The 11777-nt window shown below is 39.7% G+C and overlaps 1 protein-coding gene across 2 annotated transcripts; it reads left to right on the top strand.

The window, feature by feature from the left end:
• The first annotated feature begins 3555 nt into the window (after window positions 1-3555).
• On the top strand, window positions 3556-9693 carry LOC121846903. 2 transcript variants are annotated; one of them, XM_042325573.1, is made up of 3 exons: window positions 3556-3718; window positions 8626-8853; window positions 9148-9693. In XM_042325573.1, exons 1-3 carry the CDS (start codon window positions 3571-3573, stop codon window positions 9549-9551), a joined length of 780 nt encoding a protein of 259 aa, XP_042181507.1. In that variant the 5' UTR covers window positions 3556-3570; the 3' UTR covers window positions 9552-9693. The 2 variants fall into 2 exon arrangements, with proteins under 2 accessions (XP_042181507.1, XP_042181508.1); XM_042325574.1 differs by having other exon boundaries at window positions 8629-8853.
• The last annotated feature ends 2084 nt before the right edge of the window (window positions 9694-11777 follow it).

An 11777-nucleotide genomic window follows, 5' to 3' on the forward strand; every position in this document is an offset into this window, starting at 1 on the left:
TGTGAAAAAAGTTGTAAACATATATATACGGGACACGACAAGACGAGGACAAAAGACGTCTGAACTGCTATGCCATCTTGGATATACAGTGCCTTGCGAAAGTATTCGGCCCCCTTGAACTTTGCGACCTTTTGCCACATTTCAGGCTTCAAACATAAAGATATAAAACTGTATTTTTTTGTGAAGAATCAACAACAAGTGGGACACAATCATGAAGTGGAACGACATTTATTGGATATTTCAAACTTTTTTAACAAATCAAAAACTGAAAAATTGGTCGTGCAAAATTATTCAGCCCCTTTACTTTCAGTGCAGCAAACTCTCTCAAGAAGTTCAGTGAGGATCTCTGAATGATCCAATGTTGACCTAAATGACTAATGATGATAAATACAATCCACCTGTGTGTATTCAAGTCTCCGTATAAATGCACCTGCACTGTGATAGTCTCAGAGGTCCGTTAAAAGCGCAGAGAGCATCATGAAGAACAAGGAACACACCAGGCAGGTCCGAGATACTGTTGTGAAGAAGTTTAAAGCCGGATTTGGATACAAAAAGATTTCCCAAGCTTTAAACATCCCAAGGAGCACTGTGCAAGCGATAATATTGAAATGGAAGGAGTATCAGACCACTGCAAATCTACCAAGACCTGGCCGTCCCTCTAAACTTTCAGCTCATACAAGGAGAAGACTGATCAGAGATGCAGCCAAGAGGCCCATGATCACTCTGGATGAACTGCAGAGATCTACAGCTGAGGTGGGAGACTCTGTCCATAGGACAACAATCAGTCGTATATTGCACAAATCTGGCCTTTATGGAAGAGTGGCAAGAAGAAAGCCATTTCTTAAATATATCCATAAAAAGTATTGTTTAAAGTTTGCCACAAGCCACCTGGGAGACACACCAAACATGTGGAAGAAGGTGCTCTGGTCAGATGAAACCAAAATTGAACTTTTTGGCAACAATGCAAAACGTTATATTTGGCGTAAAAGCAACACAGCAACACACCATCCCCACTGTCAAACATGGTGGTGGCAGCATCATGGTTTTGGCCTGCTTTTCTTCAGCAGGGACAGGGAAGATGGTTAAAATTGATGGGAAGATGGATGGAGCCAAATACAGGACCATTCTGGAAGAAAACCTGATGGAGTCTGCAAAAGACCTGAGACTGGGACGGAGATTTGTCTTCCAACAAGACAATGATCCAAAACATAAAGCAAAATCTACAATGGAATGGTTCAAAAATAAACATATCCAGGTGTTAGAATGGCCAAGTCAAAGTCCAGACCTGAATCCAATCGAGAATCTGTGGAAAGAACTGAAAACTGCTGTTCACAAATGCTCTCCATCCAACCTCACTGAGCTCGAGCTGTTTTGCAAGGAGGAATGGGAAAAAATTTCAGTCTCTCAATGTGCAAAACTGATAGAGACATACCCCAAGCGACTTACAACTGTAAGCGTAGCAAAAGGTGGCGCTACAAAGTATGAACTTAAGGGGGCTGAATAATTTTGCACGCCCAATTTTTCAGTTTTTAATTTGTTAAAAAAGTTTGAAATATCTAATAAATGTCGTTCCACTTCATGATTGTGTCCCACTTGTTGTTGATTCTTCACAAAAAAATACAGTTTTATATCTTTATGTTTGAAGCCTGAAATGTGGCAAAAGGTCGCAAAGTTCAAAGGGGCCGAATACTTTCGCAAGGCACTGTACATGAAGAAACACATCATTCATACAGGTGAGTCAACATGTATTCTATGGGAATAGAGATCGGGTCTTTGTCAAGGTCACAGTCGAAATGTGTTATTAATTTTCCTTAAGGCCATACCATTCCAAGGTTATTATAGTAAAGGAAAATTTAAACTAAAATTCAAATTCAAATTTGAAAACAATTTAGTGAACTGAAAAAAAAATGTAACCAATATTGAAACGATTGTCTTTGACTGAAAAACAAAAATATGTTTCATTTTTTCTTCTAAACTTTAGACAAAAGTCCAATGGGGTTTTCGAGCTTCTGAATCTGGCAGGTAAATGCTGTCAGTCGATGCCAATGTTTCAAATAGGCCTAGCTTGTGCATCACTATCACTAGCTATTACTACCTACTGGGAAAATATGTCAGGTCAACTTATTTTTGATTTACATTTGGTTGGAATCCAAAAAACATGTCTCCGTATCATTTAGTTTATTTGGAAAATATTTTCTTAACTCTTCTTGAACTGCACTGTTGGTTAAACGGGCTTGTAAGTAAGCATTTCACGGTAAGGTATACACTTGTTCTATTAGGCATATGTGACAAATAAAGTTTGATTTGATTTAGTTGACCGGGACAGGGGCAGAAATTGGACAAACGAACTTGTTGTAAAAGTGGCATCCTACGATGGTGCCACGTTGAAAGTCACTGAGCTCTTCAGTAAGGTTATTCGACTGCCCATGTTTGTCTATGGAGACTGCATGGAGGTGTGCTCTTTTTTATACACCTGTCAGCAACGGGTGTGGCTGAAATAGCTAAATCCTCTAATTGGAAGGAGTGACCACATAGTTTTGTATATATAGTGTGTATGTAGGTTTAGAAATCAATAACTTGCTAACATGTCGTGTCTTGGCTATCATTAATGTGATGATGATTGTTTTATCAAATCGATGAACTATGTTTAATTATTACGATGATTAAATTAATCCTGTAACAATGAACTCATTTGCAATCTCAGGACACCACGGAAAAGTTTATTTAACGAGTTACCGTTTTCCGAATGAACTCTTAAAGATATAAATATCTCTTACATTTCAGTCATTAATGAATTGTTTACCTTCTATCAGTCTCATTCTGAATGTCGCAAAATCCTTAGATATCTGCACGAACCCTGGCATAAATGATGAATCAGCCATATACAAATTGGCTTAATTATTTATTTACTAACTAACTAAATAATCACACAGAATTACATAAACACACAAACAGTTGGTTATTGGTTACTAACACAATGCAATGAAGAGTCCCTGTTGGACTAAGCCGATATGACGGCTTGGTAGACAACGGAATGGGGTGAGGACAGATCAGAGCTGGAAAGGAAAGACAGAGTGGGAGAGACAGAGTGGGAGAGACAGAGTGGGAGAGACAGAGTGGGAGAGACAGAGAATGGGCTTATTGTACATACATGTGGAAAATACGGCCATCGTCAATGTGGATATTTAGCACCCTAACAACCGCACTGCCCCTTGAACTTATAAAATAGTGAACTTTACCTCTGCTTTCCCACCCCAGGTGAGATGCCCAATGTATGCCAGGTGTGTGGCAAAGCCTTCAGCCAGAGCTCCAACCTCATCACAGCCATCAGCACAGTGGCACCTACCACTGACCCCGCTGCCTCTTCGGCTGCCAATGCAAACAGGAGAACGAACCACTGCACAAACACTGTCAGTGATTTTACCTGTAAGGGTGTAGTTAAAGATATGGCCCTTTGAGATCTAATACGTTTTAGCGCCTGACAAATATATTGCTCTTGTGACCCCCACGTAGCTTCTCTGGAACTGAGTCATCCTCTTCAGTTCTCTGGAATGTAAACATTTACCTGGAATGGATTGGGCTGAGAACTTCTCACCCTCCCTCTCTCTGTCAGCGTTACCCTATAAAAGCAGAGCCATCTCTCCACTCTGCACTAGAACACCTGATTACTACAATCTTCAAGCGCGCCACCGCACCGGGGAAGAACACACAGACACAGGTAAATACATCATTTAAAATATATGCTTTAGGTTTAGGTTTTAAAATCACGATTGTTTAAAATCGTGCAATTCTACGCTGTTTCTTCACAGGAGGAATCCATATTTATGAACAGAACACAACTATTTGTTCATAGGTTCTGACACAAATGAAATTGAACTCCAGTCCTTAAATGAAAAAATATATATATTTTTAGAACACAAGGACATAAAACAATATGTGAGAATGTATCTAGGCCTGTATGCCAACAGTTCGCAAAAACAATGCCTAATTCGTTAGAACCATTACAGATAAATCCTAATTGCTAAATTGACCCATATATATTCAGTCAATTAAAAGTGCCATTTGAAACCATAATCTGAAAATATGATATTATATATTATATCATGGAGCAGGCGCTTAACTGTAGAAGACTTGGGCTGTAGGTTGGTGGCACAGGAGGTTGGTGGCACCTTAACTGGGGAGAATGGGCTGGTGGTAACAACTGAAACGGAATCAGTGGAATGGTATCGAATACATCTAATACATGAGTTCCAGGTGATTGATGCCATTCCATTTGTGCCGTTCCCTCCACTTTTATAAGCGTTCTCCCCTCAGCAAGATACTCAGAAATAGGGGACGCTGTCAGTCTTGTATCAATATGATACCAAATAATATGATCTCAGTATCTAGAGCAGCCTCCACTGCAATGGCATAGCCTTGTTTTGTTAATCTGATCATTTGTTAGATTTGTCTTATTTTTGGATGCTACGTCTCTTAATGAATCAAATGTCTACAAATATATGTTTTAGTGTAATGATGTTATTGCCTATGTTAGGTTGCTTTTCAACACTGAGTGGAAGACCCATGTATGCATTTATAAGTTATATTCTTCATGAATTAATGGGTAGCCTATTCATTTAAATGATCAAAAATGGCTGTAAATATCCGAGTGGACATTCCAATAATGAACGACGTTACACACCAGGATTTTATAGTCCTTTGTTCCTTGCACAGGTCAGATATATCAAGAAAAAATATATATAATAGAAAATATTTCCAAATAAAAAGTTGGCAGTGTGAAGACATGCGCATCTCCTGCCTGGAACAGTTACTCTGAAATAGTGATAATTTGAAACAGGCTCATTTGGCAGAGTTGAATAACAACTTTTTCAGTGTTACAAACCAAAATCTGTCTTCTTTTCAATACACAGACGTCCGATTTAGTTGAATCTGCCTGTTCATTGGAATTTTCTAAATGGACAATTCCCATTGAACACTGCATGGTGATGAATTACGGCCACAACATCTGTTTGTTGAAAATAACAAGTAGACTGGGCTGAATGATTCTGATGAAAATATGTTCTTTATCAAACTAATGTTGTTGCAAATTACCGGTGTGGAACTTGGCTATGTTTAGGGGGGTTGTATCCTAGAACTTGGATCCTACGTGGCACTAGCAGTTGCCAAGTAGCATAAGAGGAAAATATACAAAAAAATATACAGGACACAATTATTCCAAAACTGCAGCTCGTTGTGGGAACAAATCAAATCAAATGTCAAATCAAATTTATTTATATAGCCCTTCATACATCAGCTGATATCTCAAAGTGCTGCACAGAAACCCAGCCTAAAACCCCAAACAGCAAGCAATACAGGTGTTGAAGCACGTTGGCTAGGAAAAACTCCCTAGAAAGGCCAAAATCTAGAAAGAAACCTAGACAGGAACCAGGCTATGAGGGGTGGCCAGTCCTCTTCTGGCTGTGCCGGGTGGAGATTATAACAGAACATAGCCAAGATCTTCAAATGTTCATAAATGACCAGCATGGTCAAATAATAGGTCTGGGACAGGTAGCACGTCCTTTGAACAGGTCAGGATTCCATAGCTGCAGGCAGAACAGTTGAAACTGGAGTAGCAGCACGGCCAGGTGGACTGGGGACAGCAAAGAGTCATCGTGCCAAGTAGTCCTGAGGGCTCAGGTCCTCCGAGAGAGAGAAAGAAAGAGAATTAGAGAGAGCATACTTAAATTTACACAGGACACCTGATAAGACAGGAGAAGTACTCCAGATATAACAAACTGACACATTTGTTTACTTCAATCAACCAGTACATTTATAATTTGTGATAAAACTGTCTTAATTTGGCATGGGATGTAGCTTGTGTATCCCATCAGTTAGATATGTTTTTATAGGCATGAATTTCTGGAGGCATAATGGGAGGTTGCTTGTGTGCATACTCAGGACGTACATGTAGAGGGAGCGGTAGAACGCAATTAAGTGAGTGAGACATGGAGGGGAAAGGGAATTTAGGGGGAGTATCTGAGTGATGCTTACTTGTATGAGCGGCATACATATTTGGTGCAACGAGGGTAGAATTTGTATATTTGGTCGATATTACTTAACCAGCAAAGCAGAGCTTCGGTGCACACAACTCAAATGATATGCAACAACACATTGGACATGAAACAACAATACAAATGTAACAGCACAACAAAGTAGATAAACATTTTTTTTTCAGTTGCCTTTTCATTTTAAACACCGAATACTGCTTTCGTCACTAGTTACCGCATTCACAAAGTGATAAACCCTGCCTATTTCAACAATTTCTCTTCTTAAAATCTGATTTTAAAGCTTACCCTAACCCCAACCCCAACCCTAACCTTAACCACACTGCTAACCTTATGCCTAACCCTTACCTTAATTTTTATTTTCATGAAAATGTACAAAATAGCCAATTTTAGCTTTGTGGTTGTGGTAGCTAGTGGAACAATGTTGTAACTGCAGTGAACCAAAACAGTTGCGCACCGGAGGGAAACAAAATCATTATTCTTGAGGCAACGGGGAAGGGGGTGTAAGATGCACTCCGTTAATTATTATGTAATATATCAAATGGACATGTCTATTTTCATACAGACTAGCTGGAAACATTACTAATCATTGAAAATGACAAATTACCCAATGGGACTCATGATCATTTTCTGGTAAGAAGGTGGTGATGCAGCTGCTTCGCTAGCTCCATTTCTGAGGCGCGTGTAGTGACTTACTTGAGCAAGGATGACTAAGGGGCCTTACAGATATGTTGTGTGTATGGGGTACATGAGGCGCATGTTGTGTGTATGGGGTACATGAGGCACATGGTGTGTGTATGGGGTACATGAGGCGCATGTTGTGTGTATGGGGTAAATGAGGCGCATGTTGTGTGTATGGGGTACATGAGGCACAGAGATGGGGTTGTTCTTAAAAAAATGTATTGGACACAGTGAGTCAATGCAACTTATTTTTAGATTTTTTAAAGTAAATGTTTCCCCTGAACTAAGCTTGCCAAAACAAAGGGGTTGAACACTTATGTAACATTTGTCTAAGATGTTTCGTTTTTAAATGTTTTCAGTTTATTTATTTTTTTATCACTTTGACATAATAAGGTATTTTGTGTAGATCAGTCAATCACTATTAAATCAGATTTGTTCCTGTTTGTAACACTGAAAAAAATGGGAAATAGTCAGAGGGGTGTGAATAATTATTATAGGCACTGTAATGAAACTGCACCTCAAGAGACTGTTGAAGCCACCATTTCTCAGAGTCCCACAACTACTGACTTGTTCTCAACCTAGTTTTATGTGTTATTAGTTTTAATATTTGAATAGTGCCTTATTTTAGTTATTGTTATAGTTGTTGAATTTACATGCATATCTCTTTTTATGTTCACGGAATACAAGATAGCTGGAAGGGAGGAGTTGTTACATGTAATATAATGTGATACTGGTATATAGAATTTATCCTAGGCACTACTTTGTTGTTACTGTGGAACCTAGAGCATTGATACTAATTGACTACTGCGCCTGCTCATGAATGTTCTGTGCTTGAATCGATAAACTAAAGTTAACATTACCTCCGTTTCAAGTAGGATTATTACTGTTTGTGTAGTAGAAAGAACACAACACCTAATGCCAATATATATTTAAAAAACAGTAGCAGAGAACAATATGGCGAACTTAGCAAAGTAGGCATTTGTGATAAGTACTTTGGGTCTGCCAACTTCATGAACCTTCACCATTCTCAAATAAATTCTGATTGACACCAACCCGTGTCTCTTTTAAAAACATTAAATTGGCAGATGGAACCAAGACATCACAGAAGACATGCAATGCCACTTAGTGCAATGGTGACTAATCATGACAAATTGCACAGTGAAACTTTGCTTTTCGAGATCTGTGCTTTATGTGGACAGTTTGGATGAGGAAAATTATTTAATTTAGTCAGTGGTGTAAAGTACTTAAGTAAAAATGCTTTACAGTACTACATAAGACGTTTTTTTGTGGTATCTGTACTCTACTATTTCTCTTATTTGTAAACTTTTACTTGACTACATTTCTAAAGAAAATAATGCACATTTTACTCCATACATTTTCACTGACACCCAAAAGTACTCGTTACATTTTGAATGCTTAGCAGGACAGGAAAATTGTCCAATTCATGCACTTGTCAAGAGAACATCCTATTGCCTCTGATCTGGTGTACTCACTAAACATATGCTGGTTATTTGTAAATGTTGGAGTGTGCCCCTGGCTATGTGTAAATGTTGGAGTGTGCCCCTGGCTATGTGTAAATGTTGGAGTGTGCCCCTGGCTATGTGTAAATGTTGGAGTGTGCCCCTGGCTATGTGTAAATGGAAATAAGAAAAGGTGCCATTTGGTTTACTTAATATAAGGAAATTGAAATGATTCATACTTTTACTTTTAATAAAAAAGTATGTTTAAAACCCAAATACTTTTACTCAAGTAGTATTTTACTGGGTGACTTTTACTTGAGTCATTTTCTATTAAGGTATCTTTACTTTTACTCAAGTATGACACTTAGCTACATTTTCCACCACTGAATTGAATCAACTTAAGCCTTAATTACCCTCTTTCTCTCCTCTCTCTATCGTAGCAGCAATGGGAGGGAATACTTCACATGATGGTGCTGCTTCACATGCCTACAGCCATAATGACAGCCATAATGACAGCCACAATGACAGCCATAATGACAGCCATGATGACAACCGTGTTGACAAAAGTCAACACATAACAGGCCAAAATATATCAGGCCAAAAAATATCAGGCGATATGAAAGGCAATTTTACCATTGGCAACCAGACCAACACCACCAGTAATTCCGGTATGTAACCCAATCCAACAGGAGGGAATCTATATATGAATGAATAAATAAATACATGCATATTTTATTGTTATGCCATGTGGCCATTCCACATGGGATTATAACACACATTGATATTAGACATTTCAAAGCATAAAGTAATTACATGTCCATATACATACACATTTCACAGCTCGGTTCCAGCCCCAGTCTAAAAATACATAAAAATAAACAATGGTTTATTGTTGCTCATAGCAGTGTTCTCAGCAAACTCCTAATACCGACAACCACATTTACTCTCTCTCTTTCTCCTAGCTTCACCAAAAACTCCCCCAAAAACTGTCGTACCCAGCATCACCATTGCCAACGTTACAGGCGGCAAAGTGCGTCTCTACTACAAGTCAGAGGAGATGGCTCTCAGTGACCTCATCAAGGGAAGTCATCTCAGCAAGGGGGACTCCATTATCATCCTGGATGGCACCGTTAAGACGACCAACCTCCCTCAGAGCCTCTATGTCACTGGCTTCCAAGTAGAAAATGACAATACTCAATCATGTCCTGAGGAAGGCCCAATTTATGGTCTGGACAACCTCCTGGCAGAGTATGATGACGGTCACCCCAAGTCCTACATCCTCACTGCCGACAAAGGGGTGAAGGTAGCTGAAACAGGAAAGATCTGGGTGGATGAGGACGGGGTGGATCACAACCCCAACAAGTAACGCCACCAGGGACCCTCCTGTATCTTAACACCCTTTATTAATCACAGATTAAACTACATGAAAATTATTGATTAAAAAAATAAAGAGAGCATGCATCACAGATAAGTGAAATAGTTTTTCAAGATACACTCTCAGTGTATGGTAGAAATCAGCAATGTAATCAATGTAGTTTTGTGACAAATAAATAAATGTTACCAAACTGAGAAAATATAGTATGTGTTCTGTAAGATGTTATCGTGTGGGTGTGTGATAACATTACATGTTTGGGGTTGCCACCAGATATCCTACATACTGATACTAATTTTAACAAAGGTCAACAACACAATATTGTAATCAATGTTTTATTTCTAAGATTGTAGTCATTTTATTTCAAGAATACAGTGTGATGGTGCAAGACACTTAGAGGGAGCACAAATATATATAGCGGAGTAAAAGCCTGCATATTTCCTCATTACCTTGGATTTGAAGATCATGTGAACTAGAATGTTAGATACAGTGCATTTGGAAAGGGTTCAGAACCCTTGACTTTATCCACATTTTGTTATGTTACAGCCTTCTAAAATTGATTTAAATACTTTTTTCTACACACAATACCCCATAATGACAAAGCGAAAACATTTTTGCAAATGTAAATTTATTAAAAACACTGAAATAACTTATTCACATACGAATTCAGATCCTTTGCTATGAGACTAAAAATTGAGCTCAGGCGCATCCTGTTTCCATTAATCATCCTTGATATGTTTCTACTACTTGATTGGAGTACACCTGTGGTGACATCAATTGGTTGGACATGATTTGTAAAGGCACACACCTGTCTATATAAGGTCCCACAGTTGACAGTGCATGTCAGAGCAAAAACCAAGCCACGAGGACAAAGGAATTGTCCATAGAGCTCCAAGACAGGATTGTGTCGAGACCCAAATCCCGGGAAGGGTACCAAAACATTTCTGCAGCATTGAAGGTTCTTAAGAATACAGTGGCCTCCATCATTCTTTAATGGAATAAGTTTGGAACCTTCAAGACTCTTCCTAGAGCTGGCCATCTGGCCAAACTGAGCAATCGGGGAAGAAGGGCCTTCGTCAGGGAGGTGACCAAGAACCTGATGGTCACTCTGACAGAGCTCCAGAGTTCCTCTTTGGAGATGGGAGAACCTTCCAGAAGGACAACCATCTCTGCAGCACTCCACCAATCAGGCCTTTATGGTACAGTGACCAGACAGAAGCCACTCATCACTAAAAGGCATCTAAAGGACTCTCAGACCATGAGAAACAAAGATTCTCTGGACTGATGAAACCAATAATTAACTCTTTGGCTGAAAGCCAAGTGTCACGTCTTGAGGAAACCTGACACCATCCCTACGGTGAAGTAAGGTGGTGGCAGCATCATACTGTGGGGATGTTTTTCAGAGGTAGGGACAGGGAGACTAGAACCTATATGTGGCTAAATGGCTTATACAGTATACAGTATGATTGCTGTGTTGTCATGTGTCAGAGGAGTGTATGTTGGGCTATAATGGGAATAGGAAAGTGTTCAAGCCCCCCCCCCCCACCCTGTCCACTCACCTGCTTATTCACTCTGACATGCAGCCCTATCTCTGTCAATACTGAGAAAGAGATGTGCCTTAAGAAGATGAATGTGCAAGTAGAGATACTGGGGTGCAAAGGAGCAAAATATATAAATAAATACAGTATGGGGATGAGGTAGGTAGATAGATGGGCTGTTTACAGTTGGGCTATGTACAGGTGCAGTGATCTGTGAGCTGCTCTGACAGCTGGTGCTTAAAGCCAGATATGAGTCTCCAGCTTCAGAGATTTTTGCAGTTTGTTCCAGTCATTGGCAGCAGAGAACTGGAAGGAAAGACGAACAAAGGATGAATTGGCTTTGGGGGTGACCAGTGAGATATACCTGCTGGAGCGCGTGCTACAAGTGGGTGCTGCTATGGTGACCAGTGAGCTGAGATTTGGCAGAGATTTGTAGATAACCTGTAGCCAGTGGGTTTGGCGACGAGTATGAAGCGAGGGCCAACCAACGAGAGCGTACAGGTCGTGGTGGTGGGTACTGTATGGGGCTTTGGTGACAAAACGGATGGCACTATGATAGACTGCATCCAATTTGTTGAGTAGAGTGTTGGAGGCTATTTTATAGATAACATCACCGAAGTCGAGGATCGATAGGATGGTCAGTTTTACGAGGGTATGTTTGGCAGCATGAGTGAAGGATGCT

Source organism: Oncorhynchus tshawytscha, linkage group LG08, assembly GCF_018296145.1.
Source record: "Oncorhynchus tshawytscha isolate Ot180627B linkage group LG08, Otsh_v2.0, whole genome shotgun sequence".
Lineage (NCBI taxonomy): Eukaryota > Metazoa > Chordata > Actinopteri > Salmoniformes > Salmonidae > Oncorhynchus > Oncorhynchus tshawytscha.

What these genes read in the sequence shown, in the direction of transcription:
- LOC121846903 (XM_042325573.1), top strand. Translation starts at nt 3,571, where the DNA reads ATGGATTGGGCTGAGAACTTCTCACCCTCCCTCTCTCTGTCAGCGTTA. An exon ending in GGAAGAACACACAGACACAG is followed by an intron (nt 3,719 to 8,625) that starts GTAAATACATCA and finishes TCTCTATCGTAG; the next exon opens with CAGCAATGGGAGGGAATACT. An exon ending in CAACACCACCAGTAATTCCG is followed by an intron (nt 8,854 to 9,147) that starts GTATGTAACCCA and finishes TCTTTCTCCTAG; the next exon opens with CTTCACCAAAAACTCCCCCA.